The sequence below is a fragment of the Protopterus annectens genome, chromosome 12.part0 (genome assembly GCF_019279795.1).
Source record: "Protopterus annectens isolate FY-2018-M chromosome 12.part0, PAN1.0, whole genome shotgun sequence".
NCBI classification, from domain to species: Eukaryota; Metazoa; Chordata; order Ceratodontiformes; family Protopteridae; genus Protopterus; species Protopterus annectens.
Window position 1 is genome coordinate 1,111,071,326 of NC_056746.1, and position 22,063 is coordinate 1,111,093,388.

General features: G+C 38.1%; 1 protein-coding gene across 1 annotated transcript in view; it reads left to right on the forward strand.

Annotated features, from left to right (window-relative positions):
* The first annotated feature begins 2,498 nt into the window (after positions 1 to 2,498).
* The window catches only part of PIGT (phosphatidylinositol glycan anchor biosynthesis class T), a 573,188-nt gene continuing 553,623 nt past the window's right edge, over positions 2,499 to 22,063 (forward strand). Inside the window, exon 1 of the mRNA XM_044090119.1 lies at positions 2,499 to 2,821. Coding sequence (XP_043946054.1) covers positions 2,557 to 2,821 — 265 coding nt within the window. The 5' untranslated portion in view covers positions 2,499 to 2,556. The remainder of the gene's footprint in view (positions 2,822 to 22,063) is intronic.

Here is a 22,063-nt window from a genome sequence, read left to right on the forward strand (position 1 = left end):
AAGAAAAATACCTGAGTAATAAAGTGTTGCTTTGAAAGAATGACACAGTGTATTTCAGATTTTTTCATATTATTTAAAAAAAATCTCAACTTTAGCACTATCCAGATGTACAATTTTTGCCTTTTCCTGCACACTATTGTGGTTAGTGCCTTTCTCAAACTGGATCAGGGTTCACTTAAATGAAGTTTGTTAGACATCAATACAGTATTCTCTTTTTATAAATATTGAAATGCAGCCATATTAAGGCAGGCCTATCGCTTCATTATATATTTTACATGCAGTTTCAGGGAATGCAGTTTCAATAGAAATGAATGTTTCCATGAACAATACAAATAAGCTCAGAGAAATAACCTTCAATCAAAAATACTGATAAGAATAACATGTGCGGCGAAATTGAAGTGTATTAACCCACCACGGAGTTTGCGCAGGAATGGGTGTGCCCATCGTGATTGACATGCGGGAGGGCGGGGATTAACAACGGCAATGACATGCTTATGGCTTTTCCATTCAAATAATATAACATTAACATGGTGTTGAATGTGTTGCATCTAGTCATTATGCCAAGTATGAACATACCCCATTGTTGCATAGAGTCATTATCACATCAAAATGCACTGTTAATATCTGAAAATGTTAGCGTTTGACACAAATTGTTCTATGATCTTCATTTTCTGTATATAAAGTGGTCCTACTGTCCCTGCAGTTCTGTTTTTTTCAGAGAAGGTCTGCTGTTATCTGGAACAAGGGCACACATGCTCCTGTTTTTATAAAGCCGTTTTCCCCATGCATGCCTCACAGCATTACAAATGTTAACAGACTGACCCTAACGAATTTGGATATATTTGGAAAGAGGAGCATTTCTTTTTTTTTTTTTTTTTTCACGATATAATGTGAATCACACCCACCGCAGGTCTATATTTTTCAAACTCGTTTCTCCCCATTGTCAGTAACTGTCTATCTTAGCAACGTCAAATGTGTGGTATTCTTCAGTAAGTGCAATCATCAGTGATTTGCTAGAAAACCACACAGTCTTTAGAAGGCTCAATTGAAAAATGAGATGTGTACCGTGTTTTCTGTTTGTAAATGTAACTGTACAAACAGTACTTGCCTTTGTACTTTTGCACCGATTTGCGAAATAAAAAAAAAATGATTTCACAGCAATCGCATCTGCGTTTTTATGTTATGCATACAATGTTTTCTTTATAATCTAATTTTTTTTGTGCAATTACCTTTTGTTTTGGTGGATTTGAATATGTGCATAATGTTTTCTGTTTATAGATCTACATTACCTTGTGTTATGGTGGCATCTTTCAATCAAACGGTGGGCGGAGCAGTCAAAATGCTCGCAGGTGGGGTTTGGGAGGGGCTTGCTACTGAGCATCTGGTGGGTTAATACACTTCAGTTTCGCCAAATGTGCTAACTGAATGTGCAGTACATTGAGTACAAACATATCTTTTTAGATGGTATGAGACTTGGCAACCAAGGTTAAAGAGTTGTATAGAACTTGTAGGAAATTGACAGGGTTTTAGTATTATTAGGAGAAATATTTCAGATATAGAAGTCGGTAAGTTAGTTCAGACTAATGCACAGAAAGTTATTGCAGTACAGTCCACAGAAGTTCAGTACAGACAATCAAGTGAGTGCAGAAGTCAGGTCAAATATCCAGCATTCAAGTAACTACAGAAAGCAGGGCAGTTAATATTAATTCTGCCATTCGAGAGGAAAAGAATAGTTCTGAGCACAGAAGCTAGGGACAGTGTATGAATGCAGAAGCTAAGGACAGTATAACTCCATATGTTTCAGTTTATCAACACTGTAATGTGAGACAATTAAGATTTGATTCAGATATTGTTGACATCTACCGCCACTGTATGCTGCTGCTACATAATAAACCACCTTCATCAAATCTTGTGTGCAGACCTTTATACTGTAAGGTACATGATTTGGTCCATAAACGAGAAACTGAGATATACTGCACTTGTTCAGCACAGATCTGGTTAATTGAAAGATTACAGTTCTTCCAGATCATTCTAGTTCCAGTCATTTTTCAGTACCTTACAATTCTTTCAGTTCTTACAAATCCGAAATCACTGTGTGCACTCACCCTGTGAGTAATAACGTGCTGGTTTGAAGGAATGACACTGTATTTCATATTTTGTTATCATTTAAAAAATCTCAAATTCGGCACTCTCCAGGAGTACACTATTTACCTGCAAAATAAGCTTTAGTTCTGAAACGTATGCACACTCCCCCACCCACTCCCATTATTTTTGCTTAGTCCAGATTTCTTGCTCTTGTGAGAGATTGAGTTGATTCTCATTAGCTCATTCTATTAGTGTCTCGAGATAATAGTGTTAATATTTTAAACTTGCCCCCGATTATTGGGATTGTAGTCACTCTTTGAATGCTACGCTTCACTTATTAGCAGCACATATAAGAAAAGCGGCGGAAATGTTAATATTGGCGCAAATCGCTAACCCCACCCATTTTCCCACCTCTGACGTCAGGTGTGATGTCAGTGGGGTCCTTTCAGCCTAGAGAATTTCACCGCAAGCATGAGTTATGCCTGTATTTCACTTGTTCTGCTGTTATTTAGTCCTGTGAAATCTGAAGTAAATGAGGAGGTTAGGCATCCCGAGCAAGAGATCCATAACGCAGCAACATTGGTTGAAAATAAGTTGACAGAGGAGGCGGATTCTGCATTTGGAGATCGCTTTGATGAGGAGCTGGTGATCCATCCCTTGCAGTCTGGAGATGTTTATGCCAATTTCCTGTTTCGTACAAGGTGGGATCTGGATCTTCTGCAGCCAGGAAGCAAAGGTGACAGTACTTTTCTGAGACTGAAAATTTTGGGGTGGACGGTGGTTCATTAACGTTTGCTGAACCTGTAGTTTACAGCACCCGGAAGTGTGTTGGTTGCCCATGTGGAAACAGTTTTGTTTAACTGGATACGCTGTAGCCTGAGTAACCCAGAATTACCCCAAACGGCTGTAGGAAATCGGTATTTTCTTGCAGGCATTTGTGCAGTATTCGAAAGTGTCTTTGCCATTGTATGTATGGTTACTAGTAGCCTTCGAGAGGACTTTGTGGCGAAAACTGCTTTAATTATTTAGCTTTTGCCACTGCTTCACATTACTTGATTAGAAGGCCCTTGCCGGTTATTTTGTAATTAAATATTTTTTCTTTCCTTTTGTCATGCTTGTTACAGCAGTTAAACAGTTTGGCATTTTATTTATTTGTTTGTTAAATAAAGAGGAGCTGAGGACTTAAAGCTAAGGGGTAATTCAGGTTTGTAATAAAGGGGTTATCGTGGTTTTAATTTTTTCAGCCAGTTGTACCTATATATATTCTTTTCGGGGGTTGTGTTGGTGGCTTAAGTTTGGTTAATTGAGTTGTTTAAAACTGATAGGCTTTGATTTCCAGTTTCCATTTGAATCCTGAGTTATATAACCTCAAGGCCACGCTCCTTAATGCCGGGAGTCTAAATAACATAACACTCCTTAATGCTGGGAGTCTAAATAACAAACAGTCTGATACGTAGGCATTTCTGTATATGTAAACAAGCCCATGTTTGTGTAGTGACTGCATCTCTCAATGAGGGCAATCCCTCTACGTGTATGGGTTCTATGCATGTTGTGCCTTCAAGCCCACTGATGTCATCTCCGTTTTCATCTGACTCTAAAAGTTCATCCATACAAAAATAATAGCCAGTGACCCACCAAATGAGCTTATTGAACCCTAGCTTACCCTGAGTTTGTGGACCTACAACTTATTGACTGATACAGGTTCCTCTCCATGAGTCCTATATGACCATGGTAATTCTAGCATTCCTAGAAAACATCTCTATCAGAGACTGATCAGTAATTCTTGGTGACTTCAACTACGTCGTCATAGACTTTTGTATTTATACTTCTAAGAGCATGTTTTGCACGACATAACACAGATTGTGTGAACAGGAATTCCCTGGATCAAATTGTCCATAACCCCACCAGGGGCAGAAATATCCTGGACCTGGTTCTCATAAACTTGGACGCAGCTTGCTGCCTGCCCATGGTTGGTCCCTCATTTATTAAGTCTGATCACCAACTGGTTGCCTTTACCTTCAGAACACCTTTGCCCATGGAAACCACCAGTCTCTCTCTCTATGCTCACCCCAAAATTGAACAGCAGCTTTGTTAGAAAACTAAGGAATAAGTCACATCACTGCTCTGAACTCGCCTATAATAGCATATCCTATTCAGATCCCAACAGGATTGACTAAAACGTTTGCTGAAAATCTGTCCCTGGAAATTTATCCTTCCACTGTGCCCAAGGAATGTATCCTTAAAGTGCTCACCAGTACCAAAAATGCTTCTTTAGTGGGTCCCAACAATATTCCATGTTGTCTTATAAACACTGTCAAGCAGGCACTTTCAGATTCCCTTAGTAATTTCTTCATTAAGCGATATTGTAGGCTGTGTTCCTGATCAGTGGCACACTGTGGTGGTCCTAGTTCATAAGGGGCCCCCAGGACTGATCCAAGCAACTGTAGACGTGTTAGCCTCACTAGTCTTCTCTGCAAAGCAATGAAATTCATCACTGACTTCACAAACTAGGACATTTGAGAGTGTATTCTGGCTTGACCTGACACAATTCAGGTTTGTTAAGGGCAGGTCTTGTTTTCTCAATCTTGTGTACTTATAAGGTAACACAAGCATCTAGAAATGGTTACACTGTTCAAACTGCCCACCTGAATGTAGCAAAAGCATTTTATGCCGTACTGCACAATGGGATTGTAGCCTTAAAGGCACAATCCCAGTGTTTAAAATTATGGTCTGAGTTAAGATGACAGATGTCATGCCTACTTCGGCATGTCACTTTCATTCCCACCCACGGTGTCATTTTACTTTTAAATGTCCTGTAAATCAACAATTCCAGTCTTGTCTCAGCTCTAATCTTTGGATTTGTGTTCCTCTCCGACTTGCATTGGATTGGTGAACTATGCCCCCACTTTTTGCTCTTGCATACATCCTGTTTTTAAGTCTGTATGGGAAAAATGTCCATTCAGCAGATTCCTTATTTTCCAAGCCATGGTCATTTAGTATGGATGCTGATCACATATTACTAAACTCTGTTTCTGCATTTAAAAAAGCTTTATTTTATACTTTATTTATGTTACATATTTGTAACAAAATTACTTTCAACCTTAAAACCGTGTTGAGCATAATCTTACAATTCCTTCTTTTTTATTGTAATGTACTCAAAACACTTTATCCTGATATGTATTTTTGATAAGAAACAAAACCTTTAGTCTTCTTTTGATACAAGTCAAAATGTAGTTTTACAATGATATCCAGTATTGCTACCAAAACTGAATGATACAAGTCAAAATGTAGTTTTACAATGATATCCAGTATTGCTAAGTCAAAATGTAGTTTTACAATGATATCCAGTATTGCTACCAAAACTGAATGTATCTAACAACTTTCTCTTTTGCAGACCATTCTGTGAAAATATTTCATCAATTATGAGCTGTCTGCTTTAGTTTAACTTGATTCATTTATTCTTTTGCAATCACAGAATTTAATTTATGACTTAGAGAACTGTTCCATTAACTCTTTGCAACTGTTGAATTAACTATAAGAGACAAGAACCATGTGCTACTGCAAGCATTTATACACTGCTGAAAATATACAGTTTCAATGTCATTTTAACCATCACGTTGTGTTTGTCTCTGAACTGACCATTTAACGCCTTGGTTGACAGTGAAGTGAACATAAAGTACTGAATGGGCTTAAAGAATGCTATGTACATATTAGTCAATTAGCTGTATGAGTACAATATTTTAATATAATTTTCCTCTAGCTGTGGTAAAATCAGTGATGTTACAACTTGACAAATTTAATTTTGAGTTTATTACAATGTATCATGTACAGTATGTATTTACACAGTAGGTACTCTGGACCCATTTTTTTTCTACACATAATCATTACTATACAGTAATTTCATTTGTACTGAATTATTCTGCATTTGTACATACAAAGACTATAAAGTACATTTAGTCTAAAATTGAATAACATTAATATTAAGCAACATCTTGGAAAATGTTTGTCTCTCTAGAAATATCTAGTGGAACTGGCACCAAAGGCATATGTCCTGTTATTTTAAACTACATACTCAACAATTAAAAATATTCATGTTTTTTTATACCAACATTGTTTTGCCAAAAGCATATTAAAATAGTGACCAATCTTGTTCAATTTTTTACATATCTTTACTCTCTCTTGTATAGCTGTAAATAAAGCAATTTTAAATCATCTTGTGTATAGCTTTGCAGTTTAACATGTTGCAAATACAATTTAATACTACAATAATAACCATTATGATAGCTATTAACGACTTGTAAAATATCTTATCCTGTCAGGTTTAATCCAGTTTACCAGTATTTCTAATACTAATACCTGTTTTTCCCTCCCCCTAAAAGAGTATTGTCAGGAAGGAATGAGAGATTTCTTCCTGTAGCTTTATTTTAGACCCTTGTTTATTTTCTCTGTAGCTTTATTTCAGACCCTTGTGCAGTACTGCTTATACAGTCAGTGTAAAACTGAGAAAGTGCCCCTCCCTCTGTAGTATACTACAGTATTGTTTATTTGCTTTAGAATGTACACCAGCCCAATACTTTGGCCACACATCTGCTCATTAGGCTACCAAACTATAGACCCCCGTCTGATTTGATCATTTTTATAAAGCTTTTGTTGGTTATTACCTCTAGTAGATATTTACACCCTTCTGCACAATTGATTTGAACTGTATATATACTATAGCCCGTTTGCTGGCTGTACTTGATGCAACTGAGGTTTTTTTTTTCCTTTTAACATTTACTTGCAAACAGATTATCAGTGACATCTATGCACTGACATCTATGCACAATTGTGACATTTTATTACAATTACCAAATAGTGTTGCATGTAAACATTTTAACAATTATGTTTTAATAACAATGATGCTTTAGAAAAAAATCAAGCTACTTGTCTGGCAATAGGTCTTGTTGTTTATCTTAGTTTTCCGACATTTCCTGTAACGATTCATTCAGTCTAGGAGGGTCTGAGCTCACAAACTATACTCTATAAACTATAGTTAATTCTTTTGGCATTTTTCCTTTAATTTGATTGTGATTTGCATAACTGTGCATTTATACTACATTACAATTAGCTTACATGGATTTCAGTATTTTTTATTTATCTATTTAACTGTCCTGCCATTAATTTTACAAAAACTGTTTGACTCTAATACCATCTGTGATTTTCTTTTTAAAATTCAGAACTTTAACTGTTTGGTGTGGTGTTTACTATACAATTTTATAAAAAAACTGTAAAAAAATAAATAGATATTAGCTTAACTAACACATGTTTATATTTACATTATTTATATTTGCTGTTGTCTGCCTTTTGCTTTTGTGCATTGTAAACAAATGTACTCTGGATGAAAAGAACATACATGCATGTCTGTCTTGTATCTGTATATCTTTATACAGACGTGTCAGTCTTGTGACCTTAAAATCTTTACTCTTATTATTTTTATTTAATTTTATGCACTATAACTGTTTTGTTTACCTTTTGACTATGCTAAGAATGGCAGTCATATGCTCTAATTTACTGTAGTACTGATAAATGTCTTGCTTTAACTGAATGAAAGTAAAACATTTAAAAATGATTTGTCCCTACCATGTATGTTTAACCGTTTTCAAATCATAAACATATTATAAAATATATTTCTTTTGCACAGATTAGCTGTGTATGCAGGAAGTTCCCAGTCTCTGTCAGTTCATCTAATTTATTTCCTTTATCCTGCAACTGCTGTTGAAGAGTATCCTCATAGTCTGCCTGATATGTCTCAGGAGCCTGTTCTGTTGAATCTGAAACTCCTAAGCACTTTTGAAAAGATGTATGTATAACTTGTCTAAGCTTCCTAAACTCATTGTTTCTCTCTTTTAGAAGTGTATTACATTCTTTGTAACAAATTACATTCTTTTGTAACAAAATGTACTAGAGGTTCTATCCGTAACGGATTTGACTGTTGTTGCAACTCTGAAATAAACCTTTTACATCTGGTGACAGACCATATCTGTCCAACATCTGAATTTAATAGAAACATTAATTCTGTGTCGTGAACAGATATGTCTTCATAGTCTATTTTTTTTTTTTTTTTAGCAATATGATGCAATAATTTTTATGGCATAATACACAAAATGCAGTTTTTGTTGAAGCACACAATAAACATTTGTCATACCCCACATGGTTTTCTTTGAGATACCAGTCAAATATTGTAATACATTTGCATAATGCCTTACTATCAACCTGCTCTAATAAGGTTTTACATTTTACTAATGTGCTGTGTATACCAACATTGCAATTTACTAAAGCTTGGTTTACTACTGCGTGAATTATAAATAATGTCCATACTGTCTAATAGCATCCAAACTGTCTAATAGCATCCACACTAAAATGTGACCCAGAAAAAAAGTCTTACCAGTTAGCAAGAAAACAGGTGATCAGGCTGTTGTTGCTGATGGCTGGAAGGTGTTCAGAGTCACTTGAGAAGCAGGCAGCGGACTGCTGTACAAGTGGATATTCACCTTTTCTTGAATTTATGGCACTGCAACTTTCTTGAACTAGTCTCACTCCGGATTTTAGACGTCTAAAAAACTTTACTACTGCAAGCTGCATAAACTGGAATACTTCTGTTTAGGGTTTACATATACGTCGTACAAATGTTAGTTACTGCAATTTGACTGCAGAGCTTACCATCACTCCCCCTGTGTTTGAATGCAGATTTTAAGTTCAAGTGCAGGCTAGCTTGCCATTGAAAAATTATATGGAGCTTACTGTGATGGATTTGAAGTCTTCTAAGACACTCGGTCTTGCTGGCTAGATTCTGCTGAAATCAAAGTCTGTTTATATTTGCATTCACAGTCTGTTGCATACAGAAATTTGCAGAATATACACTGATGAGAGAATATACTTTGCAGCATCAACTTTAGAGTAGTAACAAATAACTTTTTATAATAAACCAAATGGACTAACGTTGCAGCTAAGTACTGTTCCACCTTACTTCTCGTATAGTACAGATGATGTGAGAGATATAGCATTTACCTTGAGAAAATGTCTCCGTACCAATACTCCTAACATAACTGGATTCATACAGATCTTTATATACAATTTTAGTCATGCACACACATACATTTCTTCTTGGTATTCTGTTTTGGAGAATTCATCCTGTAGAAACAGTACTAATTGTTGCAGATGCTGACGCAAATACTGACTTAATATTATTTTTAAGCTTCCTTGTTTAACAATGTCTTGTCACATTTTTGCTGAATTTATAAGAGACCAGCTTTTCTGACAGTGTGAACATCCTGTATTCTATTTGGATCTTTGTATAAGAACATCTGTTCTTGTGCCAATGCTGATATCAGTGTCCTGTTGTCCATGCAGAAAAAAACATGTTTTTAAGGAAACACATTGTCACAGTGTCATTGTCGATTTTGCATACATCCTGCTAAGAATGTCCATTCAACAGATTCCTTATTTTCCAAGCCATGGTAATTTAATATGGATGCTGATCACATATTACTAAACTCTGTTTCTGCATTTAAGCAAGCTTTATTTAATACCTTATTTATGTTACATATTTGTAACAAAATTACTTTCAACCTTAAAACCTTGTTGAGCATAATCAGTGTATACTAATTTTTAAATTTTGCATCACGTGTGGTTCTACAGATGTACAAGCAGCCCATTCATAAAAAATAGTGCACTTGTCTAGTAGTGTTCAGAAATCACCACATATCAAACTAGAAACTGAAAAAGGAACAGAAGAGTGTGTCTGTTAATGCTCCAACCTTCTGGCACACACTTGCTTTTTATGGAATTACTAGCAGGTCAGAAACTCGCTACACCAGGCTAGTATTCAAAAATCAGAACACAGTAAAACATGAAAGAAAGCAAAATATGGTTTCCACTACTGATTGCCTGATTCAGATGCTTTCTTCATATCATAAAATTGTTATAGATGCCTTAGGATTCACAATTAGCACAGAATAAAATATGAACTTAAAGAAAAAAAAAACTCTTGTTTATTACTTGTTTACTAATGTTTTAAAAGCCTTGCATTACTGATGTGCTTTGTAGAGTAGCAGCAGCAGTCGGGGTCATAAAATGCCTGAAAGGCTACTTTTCTCAATGGGTAAATGCACAGATTAAATTAATAAATGGCTCACAGGGAGAGCTGTTGTCAGTACAACTGCAGTTTGTGATGGAATTGACTAACACCTTTGAAATTTCCTTCAGGCACCCCCCCCCCCCCCCGTCAGCCAAAAGTGAGCATGCTCAGAAAGGCAAGCCTGAAATGTAAACATAGGCTGAATCAAAACAAAAAAAAATCCAAGGGACTCTCTCTCTTTAAAGACAGATCCCTCTGTGGTAAAATGGAATGAAAACTGGCTCAAGGGCAAAACAGATGTCATGATTGGTGATGACTGCTAAGTTAAGGAAAACTTCATGAGTGACCTTCCTCAGGGATCGGCATTTATGTGTCTAATTACAACAATGATGACACACTTCTTCAGCTAAATTGGCATGTTTGACATTAGCCTTGACTTCTGAGAAGTAGATGACAAACAGGAGTGGGCCCAAAACAGAGCCCTGGTGTACTCAAGTGGTGACTGGTTTTCTGGTTGAAGTGGTCTCATTGATCCTGACTTTTTCAGTCCGTTCTTTGAGCCATCCAGCAAGTTATGTACGGGTCTGAACTGTCTGCAAACACAAACGGCTAAAGTTAACTTTGAGTATGTGTCTACCTGTTTGAGCTAATATTCATTATCCCCTGGAGAGCACTCTGCTTTGGCTTGTAAGCATCCCCCCCCCCCCCACACACACACGCACTCCTCTTCCATTTTCTCTTTTATTCCCTTCTGTTAGCAAATAGTATCCATAACTGATCAAATAACGTGCTTGTTAATTTAAAATGAGACCACATTAGCCTACTGATACAAGGTTATCCTGTTTTTCCACCTGAGAAATGGTTAAAAAAAAGACTTACAGCTTCAGAGCAGTCCTTGGTCAATTCTGTTTTTTAAACACAAACTTGTCTTTGCTTGGATCTTGGCTTATTAGCAGCAGTACAAAAGAACTGCCTGCTTACACCCTTGTTCTCCCCCTTCCCTGTTTATTACCTTAAGACAATCCCAAAGTTAATAAATATTACTTGTGGCAGGCACCATTTTTAAAACTACAACCACCCTTTGAGCACTTTATGCTCAGCCCTGCAATAAAACTTACTAAAGCTGCCTGAACTGGGGCACAGCTAACTGATAGTTTGTGGAAATACAGGGTACCTACCTGAGTCTCCACATTCACTATCATATGTTCTTATATCAGTTTACTCTGTTACATGATTGTTTCCAGCCCCCTCATAAGAGCAATTAGCAGGGTCTCTGCCCGCTTTGCTCCCCTCCTGCCCCCAGTGGTCCTACCTTTATTACATACGCAAACCCCTCCCATCTTTCCAACAGCCAACCATGGCACTAAACCCAACACTACCTCCTCCATCTTCCCACTACTATCACTCCTCCTCAGCTAACATGTATAAGCATACCATACCTATGCTCACTGCATGCACTCTCCGTGCATATCTTACATCCTACCAAAAACTCCATCATTCCCCCACTCAACCACTGCCACTGTACTACTACTCACACCACCACTCGTGTCTCACCCCTCACTCAGCTTCCCTCCCATCCCTCTGCACCCCCCACATATTCTATCAACTATATTACTCAAACATAAAGCATCCCTACAACTTAACATAGTAACCCTCCCACCATACCTATTACCCACAGAGCACAATCTCAAAGTTTCCCTAATAAACACATTCAACAACTAATAACCTCATGCATATCAAAACTAGCCTTATGTGGAGACATCCACCCCAACCCTGGCCCCACCATCTCCAACCCCAATCCTCATAATCAGACTAGAAAGCCAAGTGACTTCCTTCTAAGTCTAAATATTAGAAGTATATCCAACAAGGTCCATGAACTCCATGCCACCATAGACTTGTACTCCCCAGATATAGTCATCCTGACAGAAGCCTGGCTAAGCCCTCACATTACCAGTGAGCAAATCCTCCCTACCGGTTACGGCATACTAAGAGTAGACTGGCTAAACAAGAAAGGAGGCGGTATAGCTATAGTATTTAAACAGCATCTAAACATCCAGATCTTAAAATCATCAGCTCCACAAATAGGCAATGATAATATATACCAACCTTAAAATAAAACAATCAACATAATTGGATGCTACTTCCCACCTGGCCAAAACATCCCTCCACTAGAAAACCTCCTCAGCTGGTCTACCCATTATCTCCCCCAAGAAACTATAATTTTAGGTGATTTCAATATTGACTGGCAGTCCTGTTCTGGCAACCATCCAACCCATCATCTAAACCTTCATGACTTCACCCAACTAGTCCAGTCACCAGCCAGGATAAATAAAAACTCCAACAAGCACACTACCCTGGATTGGATGCTAGTCAGTAAGAGCCCCCAGTCATATATAGCAGATAGCCTCAGTGATCACTCCCCAACATTCCTACTGAAAAAACACCCATACCAAGCTAAACCTGTCATCTACCGTCAAATACGTAAAAAACTAAACTTTAACCCACTCACATTCATCTCATCCCTCAAAGAATGTAACTGGTATCCTCTAAAGTACCGCAATCTTGATGACGCAGTTGAATTTTTTTAATAATACCTTCCTGAGCATCCTTAATTACCACGCCCCCGTAAGACTTTCCTGAACCAAAGCACAACCCTCCCCATGGCTACAGAAAACCACAAAGTCAGAAATGAAAAACAGGGATAAAGCCTGGGAGCACTGGTGCAAAACCAAAACCCCCTCAACTAGACAAATTCCTAGAACTATGCAATAGAATCAAAAAGCTAATAAAATAGGACAAATTCCAATACTACCAGTCTGCCCTAGACTCCTCCCAACACAACCCCAAACAATTCTGGTCCTCTATAAACTCCATTCTCCACACAGGTAAAGTCAGTACCCTCCTCCTAACATCCCTCACTCCTCCGAAAATATTGCTGCCTCATTCAACACACACTTCACCCAAACCATATTATCACTAGCTAGACAACACAACCCCCCTCCCCTCCAACCCAGAACTTCAACTAGTAATCTCCCCACTGTCTTCTCTCTTTCTCCTGTTCCTACCTCCAACATATAAAAAAAAAAAAAAGCTCTCAATACCTACAAATTGCAGCTGATGCTCTGGCCTACCCAGTATCCATCTTAATTAACTGATCTCTGTCAGAAAGTTACGTTCCCACACTATGGAAAGTATCACAAATAATTCCCCTCCACAACCTCCACAGAACTAACCAATTACCGCCCCATAGCTATTCTTTCTCCACACTCCAAAATACTAGAGAGATGCATTCACTCTCAGGTCACGGACTACTTTCTTACTGACTATCTCCTTTCCAGTACTCTGCATGGTTTCCTACCAAACCATAGCACCACCACTGCCATACTCTCTTTTACTAACACTATTCTTCAGCATAAAAACAATGGCCATCTCTCCTCTGCTACTTTCCTAGACCTATCTAATGCATTTGACATGGTCCCACACAAACAACTCATCTCTGTCCTCAATAACCTATCCTTCTCTGAATCAGTCACCAACTGGTTTCAGAGTTACCTGTCTCTGCCATACAACAGATTGCTGGCGGTCAATGACATATCTCCCCAACTACCTGTCTCTATAGGGGTTCCCCAAGGATCCATCCTTGGATCCCTACTCTACTCTATTTTCACCAATAATCTAGCCTCTGCCACCAAACATGGCACACTCGTACAATACTCGGATGACTCGACCATCATCTGCTCAGCCCAGTCCCTACCCAAACTGCAAAAAGTCACACAGGAAGCCTTTTTCTCTGAAACATGGTTATCCGTTGCCCAATTAATACTCAACCCAAACAAAACTAAACTACTCCTCTTCCAACCCACCAAACATACTCAAAACAACTCTCACTTTAACATCACGGCAAAAGACAACACCACTATACACCCAACAGAACACACCAAATTGCTAGGAGTGGAAATATTTATTTTATTTTACATTTGTTGACTGGGCTAGTCTAACTAGTTGTATGTCCATTTTCAGTAGAGGCCTGGGGAGATGAGCTCCTCTAAACAGATAATATTAAAATGAGTACACTCAAATTTTAGGCTAAAAGGCAATTTTACAAAGGAGTATGGTAATAATTTTACTTGCATATACAATTAAAAAGAAAACAGAGACATGATTCTTACAGTAGTAAACTTGCTCTGCAGAGGTGCATGAGAAGGACTAAGAAAAAAAAGCAAACAAACTTTAGAAGGACATTGAGAGGGTCACCATGTACACCGTCTACCCTGACCTGGCCAAGGTGCTCCAATACAATATCCCACTAAGTTATAATAGGAAATGGACAATAAACAAATTTGACATTCAAATATCCATGACCATAAAAATAAAGTCCACAAAAAAACTAGGAGCGGTATACAGAAATAAGCAACTTCTCACCAAAGATTTCCGTAGCAAATTCCTACCTTATCTCCACACTACTTTATGCTTCTCCAATATATACCAACCTAAGGCTATGCGATCTAAACAAGCTCGAGACCTGCTACAACAAAATCGCCAATTTCACCACAGGGGCATCCTACCGTAGTCACCACTGTCTTTCACTTGCTGAACTGCGCTGGCTTGAACTCCCTCACCTCCTTCAGTGGTATCAACTCACACTCGCCCACAAACTAGTAAACTATCCACTGAAAGTCCCATCTCTCCAGAATCTACTCGAATCTACTCAAACCCTATCGCACCACCAGACCACTAAGATCCAGCAACAAAAATCACAGGTCACTAGCCAATAACTCTGATGGAGAAGCACTATTCTCTTGTGCCATAGCCGGATTATGGAACTCCCTCCCACCCTCAATTACCTCCGTACCATTATGCACCCACTTCAAAACTTTACTAAAAGCGCACCTAAAAACATGCTGGCTATGCCCTTGCAACTCTCCCTCTAATATCACCCACCCCATCTACCAACTACCTTTCTTTCCACCCCACTAACTACCTTGATTATAGCAAGCTCTGATGTTCATAAGCTTAACTACTTATTATACAGCAGGAACTTCTTATTGTAACAATTGTATATATCTGTTATGCATTTCACAGATGATAAAGATTCTAGTTGTCTACTGATGTACTATGTTCTTCATCTGTAACTATGTTTGTAATTGTTAATTGCTCTGTTGACCAAATTGTTAATTGTTATGTAAGTCCAATGTAACTACTGTCTGTATATTTTAACGGTGGAGCTTTTCTTCCTGGGTCTCCACTGAAAATGGAGCTACATCCAGTCGGACACTCCCAGTCAACAAATGTAAATAAATTAATGTAGGGTTTCATGCCTACTGCTAAGAGTTTATTGGCAGTAAATTAGTGGGGTATTGTATTGGAGCACCTTGGCCAGGTAAGGGTAGACAGTGTACATGGTGACCTTCTCAAAAAAGTCTACCAGGTTGAGAGGATAAGACCTTCCTGTGACAAAGCCAAACATAGAAGGTCCAGTGTCTGTAGTTTGTCAATGTCCTTGATAATTTCTCTGATAACTAATGCTGTAGATTTCCATATTAGGCTTGTCAGACTGATGGATCTGTCTTTCCTGGGTTCGATTGATGGTCCATCGTTGTGGAGAGGTATGACCATTACAGCCTTCCATTCAATCTGTACATAGCCTGTTTTCAGGCTGTATTTGAACAGTGCCTCTAGTGGTCTGCTAGGTCACATTTGAAGCTATTTAGGAGACAACAGGAGATATTGTCGGTCCCACTGAAGTGGTGTTTTTGGCCTTTGAATGCCACCAGGACTTGCTTCCTATTGATAGTTGCTAGAAGGAATGTCGCAGGGAGTAGTGGGGAGTTAAAGTATAGCTAAATCTGTCAGCTAGAACATTTGCTGTCTCCCTGGTTAGTGATAGCTGTGCCATTTACTACCACTTCTGCACATTGCTGTGTGCTACCTTTTAAGGCTGCTGACATAACTGAAGAAGGCTTTGTGGTTGTCCTTGGCCCGAGAGCCTTCCTGACTTCATAACTGGCCCTCCTGGATTTTATTAGACATCTTAGTTTTTTGTTTAGTTGGATCAGTGGGCTGTTCTGTTTGTGAGAGTTACCCTTTTTGATTTTGGCCATGACTTTTTTTTCTTATGCTATATACCAACTCATTTTCAGTAAGGTACACATCCTGATGTAATGTCTTATTTTCAGATTTTCCCAAACACAGGTGTGCATATATTGGGGCAAAATTAGCCCCCCCCCCCAATAGCTAGCTGCACCATGTATGCATTTAAAATTCTTCATTAAGCTAAAACCAATTATTATTCAAACAAAACTATTTGAGTTAATGTTTCATCTCTAGCTTAGCATCTCCAAGAAGGTACCTTAATATTTCCACAGTTGAATTGTGTTGTGGAGGAATACATACTGTAGATGTGTTAGAAACGCAAAGCAATGCTCCCATTTAACTGTTACAAACAAGAGTTATCACTTGCATAAGAAAATGTATTTACTTATGGTTGTAATAATAAATACAACATAATTCCTGTACTTTCCTGGACCCCCCCCCACCTAGAAGAAAATGGCTACCTGGATCTTGGGTAAAGTGTAAAACAGAGGGCATCTTTGTCTGCAAACCAACAATTTGTCACCCATCTTCTGTATAATAGATTTACTTTTCATATCCACAGTGTCTAGTTTTATATAATCACTGATGTATTGCACAGTCATTCATTCTTAAATCTTTAGTTAGTTGTTGAACAGTAGGCATAATGTTGTAGATAATAGCTGTTATTGAGTTAGTGTCTGTTTTGTGCTTATTTACATTTGTTCCCGTAGTACGATAATGTAAAAACACTTATTTCTCTGGCAGCTTGCTGTTGCAATTACAAACAGGCCTTCAGTTGTTTAAGTTCTTATAAATGTTCATAGTGAAGTACTGGGCTAGCTGCACTTGTCGACCATTTTAAGCCTAGGTAATTTCCCTTTCAAAGATGAGAATCAAACCACGTGGCTTATGTCTATCAGGTAAACTTCTTGACCATTAGACCAGCCCTACTTAAGGTGATCAAGAATATGAGAGTATTGCTACTAGTATTGTGCAGTGCGTGCAATCTCAGAGTTTTTAATGGTAGTGCACTTAGTCACTGTTGCACATAAGATGTTTTTTATGCCCATCATGTAAGTGTGTGTGTGACACACACGCGCACACATTCTGAGTAAAAACCTATTTGAGCTATCCTGAAACAAAGTACTAGGGTGAAAGTTGATTCTTGAGTGTAAAAAAGTAATGGATTATCTTGATATCTGTAAAATGAACAGGGTCCCCCACTTCTCTCACTGTTAATGACAGAAAAGTGAAATCTGTCTATATAGATAGACAAATATATATATTTTTTTCTCCAAATTTTTATTAAGCAAACGTAATCAGCTTTAAAATAAAAGTTGAGCAGAGTACTGTAACAGTAAAAATTGTCCAGCATACGGTCTACAACATGAGTTGTTTTTATAAGCATCTTTTTTCCTGGAAGTTGTCATGAAATTGCAACAAATACATTTTACACTGAATTAAAAACTACTTATAAATATGAATAAAAACAAATGCAAGAGCATTATAAGAGCAGAGATTATTCAACAAACTATAAAATAGTGTTTATTTTGGTAAGTAGAATGCTCAGCTGGCAAAGACTCACTTTTATTTAAAGCATGGAGAGAGAAGTTCCAACAAGGCAGTGCTAATGTTGAATAATAATCCAACAGATAAATAATGTAACTTATAAACAGAATGTTTCCTAAGCATAAGTAAGAGATTGCACATACAGGATAATAGACGTACTTTGACAAAAGTTGTAATGCTACAACAACAGGATGCAAGTGCCAAGATGAGAGCATAAAAAGTGGCAGAAAACATGAAGAAATTAAAATAAGTTGGTGACTAGACTTCATTCCATCTGTCTTTAGTATCAAGTTATTAAATTATTGCTTGTGTAAAAGTGCCTACACGCTCTCACCGAGTTAGTAAACTAGTAGTAAATGTCAAACCTAGCACACGGAACTTCTTGCAAATAATGTCTAGGTGCTGACGAGTAAATGGGTAAGGTAAATAAAATTACATAATAGGGGGAGACACTGTTAGGTTTGCCATAAAACCATAGCCAAGAAAGGGTCGTAATGTACACGGTACAGAGAAAAGGAAATAAAACAGAAAGGGAAGTTTGGCCATGTATGAGCAAGGAAGGATAATGTAAGGAATACAATCCAGTAGCGGCTTGTGCAGCCCACCCCCAGCTGTACAAAAGAAAAAAAAAAACAACAAAAGTGAGTCCCAGAATTCACACATGTGCACTTGCGATGTTGTTTCCCGAGTCCAGACTGCTACTGAACCAGTCTGGAGTATAAGCACAGAATCTGGACTGCTGGTGCGACAGTCCAGATTAGGAAGACAGCCTGCAACAGCAAAGATCCCAGAAGTCTATGCAGTTACAAATGCATAGACTGGAAGGGGATTGGACTGCAACGTCTGCAGGCTGGGTAGGAGCTTGCTGCTCTTGCAGTGCTGATGGACAGCTCTCACATTCTTTCTAATGGTGATGGACGTGGACAACTTTTGAAGCAGGAATTGTGTGCTGGCTTTCTAATGCTGATGAAGCAGGTAGAAACTTAAAGCAAGTGTGTGTGTGTAAAATGCCCTGGTGGCTAGAGAGAACTCGAGAAATATCCCTGGTGGCTACACTAAAACCCTGTACCTTGGGAGCAGGTAGCAAGAGCTTGAATTCTCTACCCACCACCACTTGTGAAATTTATGTTGTGTTCTGTTCCTCATAAATTCTGTGGTTTTCTGGATTTTGAATTCACTAAATAATGACAGGCATTTGAATTTTAGACTTCATATTCTTCAAAAAGTACATGGTAACATTTTTATTCTAGTGATTTTCTATTTATAAGATCAGTATTTGAAATTTGTCCCTTTCTTGGAGCTGTATTCCCCCATTATTGGCTTTATCCAGGTTTTTTTCTGTTAAGATGTTGAAAGGTATGGTGAGAACTGAATTCACTACATGATAGCCATTTAAGTTTCAGTCTACCTGTCTTTCAAGGAAACAGCTGATTTGGCATAGTGGCATGTTGCTCTGTAGTGCACAGGGTCCTGAGTCCAAGACTTGGCGCATGGTGATAACACAACATTTTATTCTAGCAACTTTCCAGGATTATACAAGCAATGTTACATGTCCCTAGTTTTTTTGGCTTTTGTCTCCCCCCCCCCCCCCCCAATAAATTTTGGCTTTTTCCAAATTTCTTGTGCTTCAAAGTTGAGAGAGAGTTAGTGTTGAGTGGATTTACAAGAAGCTGAGAGCTTGGAGAAGTTTAGTGCTGCTTATGCTGAGTCTACTTGCATTGTTAATAGCACAACAGGTAGTGTACTTGCTTTTGATGCAGACAGCTGTGGGTTCTACTCCCACAGTATTTAGATGCATTGCTGATACTGTACTGTATTGTACTTTTAAAGGGGGTAGATGTTGCAGTCCTGAGATTGTCCTCTTTGGCAGAGATGCATAATAACTATGAACCTGTTATCGGTTTGCCATCCATTCCCTATTGCAATTTTACTATTTTAATGTAACATAGGCAATTTATTCCTCAAGGGCAACAGACACTTTATTTGTAGATGAAACAATGAAATATAACGTTGTTTGCTAGTAGCAACCTCTTCATTAGTTACGGAGTTCTTTAATGTAGAATTATTTAGATGACTTTTACTTCTGCAGAGACCGTGCATATTTACTGATACTGGTGGACTGTAGAAGTTTGAGTAGACTTTTTTGAAGGAAATGTTCTGAATTGGGCAGTTTTGTCATTGGTGCATGCATTTTGTTTCATTGTTTAGTGGAACAATGTTCAAAACAAATTTAAAACACCCTCTAACAACTGTACTGTATTATACAAAGAATATAATTTAATACAATCAGGAAGGTGTGTCAAAGAACACATGTATGTGTCCTGTGCAAGGAGCCTATGACTTGAAAACAGCCCAAAGTTAATCTTTATCTGCCACTGGCCAGACATATTTTCTTTGAATGTGGGTTTCAATGAATGTGAGTTTCAAGGGCAGAGCTGTTTTAATGCCAAGTCTATTTTCATTGTGAGACGTCTATTAGTGTTTGTTCTGTAAAATGTGAAATGTTGTTGTTATTGTTCCTTCAGCTTTTCCCGGTTAGGGGTCGCCACAGCGGAACTCCGGTCCGCTTATGATTGGCAGTAGATTTTCACAGTGCCGAGGTGCCAGCTCAACGCCCAACCTTCAACGAAGGCACTGCCATTCACACATGTCTTTCGAATGCCACTCGACCACAGGGAGGACATGCAGACTCCACACAGAAGGCGCTCCAGCCAAGAATCGAATGGGAGAACCTCTTGCTGTGAGGCGACAATGCTACCGCTGCACCACAGTGGCTTGTGCTGTAAAATGTGAAATAAAACTTTCAAAATGAAATCCAAATAATCCTAGAAGTAAAGCGGTATGCACATTATAGTGTTGATGGTAAATGGGGCGAAATAGCCAAGTAATGGGACATTGGAATAGCTGCGGGGGGAGGCATTCAACCATACTTTTGTGAGGGGGGGAGGGTGGCAAACTCAGACAGCCTCGGCTAAACTGTACCTCTTAACTGTCCAGATTTTTGCAGAATGAATAGATTTTTGCTTCTTATTTTTGGTTTGTCCCTCATAAAATCTGTGGTTTTCCGGCAAATCATTTAGAAATGAAGTCACTAAATAATGACAGACATTGAGTTTCAGACTTCATACTCTTAAGAAAAATGCATGCTAAAGCAAGACATGTTAGTCTGCCAACTGTCTAAGTTTATACAAGAGCAATTTTTAGTACTGTTTGTATGTTCTCCCAACATATTTGGCCTTGTGCAGATTTCCTGCATTGAGGTTGAGAGGTATGTGCAAATAAATCACTTTATAGAATTAGGTATATCCAAACTTCTGAGCTGTCCCCAATTTTGGCTCAAAATGTTGCTCTCCCCTTAATAATCCCTCCACAAAATGGCAAATTTGGAAGAAAACATGGAGAGTTTACAATTTAATAAATAATTGTAATGATCAGTTATAGATTACTTTCAGTTTCAGAAATGCACCGTAAAAATCTACTGCCAACCCCTAATCAGGAAAAGCCGAAAGAAGAACATGTAGATTCTTTTATTTTGTCAGTTGCTCAAGTTAACAGTACTAATATTAAAGTGCCCCTTCTTTGACAGGTTCCCAGCTGTATTGTGTGGCTATTTTATATTTTTGCATCACATTTTTGTCCCGTTTTTCATAAAATTGTGGTTTTCTGGCAAATTAGTGGAAAATCATTAAAAATTTAAGTTAGAAAATAATGACAGGAGTTTCAGATTTCATACCCTTCAGAAAATTCATACTAATGCAAGCTCCTTCTATTCTATTATCTTTCTAAGTTTATAAGAGCAATATTTAAAAATTGTCCTTATTTTTGGACCTTTGTCCCACTTCTGTTTATTGCTTTGTCCAGATTTCTTGCTCTGAGGCGGAGAGGTATGACAAATGTGTTAGGGCCATCACCGTCAGCCAGAGACATTTCAAATTGTGACATACTTGTTGCACCCTACTCACCCACCTAGTGACTCTGGATGTGTCCAAGCAAGGCAAGGAGCAGTTATGCAGTGTAAGTGTGCAGAGTATCCCCATCCAAGGTAGACACAAGCACTACAGTGGCTTTTCATCTGTCCTTGATGTTGCAGAATGTTCTGGTTTTCTGTCATATTTTTATACTGTTGATTTATGCTTCTTCTTATTCAGAAAATGCATGTTGTTGCAGTGCCTCTTGCTCTGTGTTTAAGTAGCAATGATTTAATGACCATCAGGTAAGCTT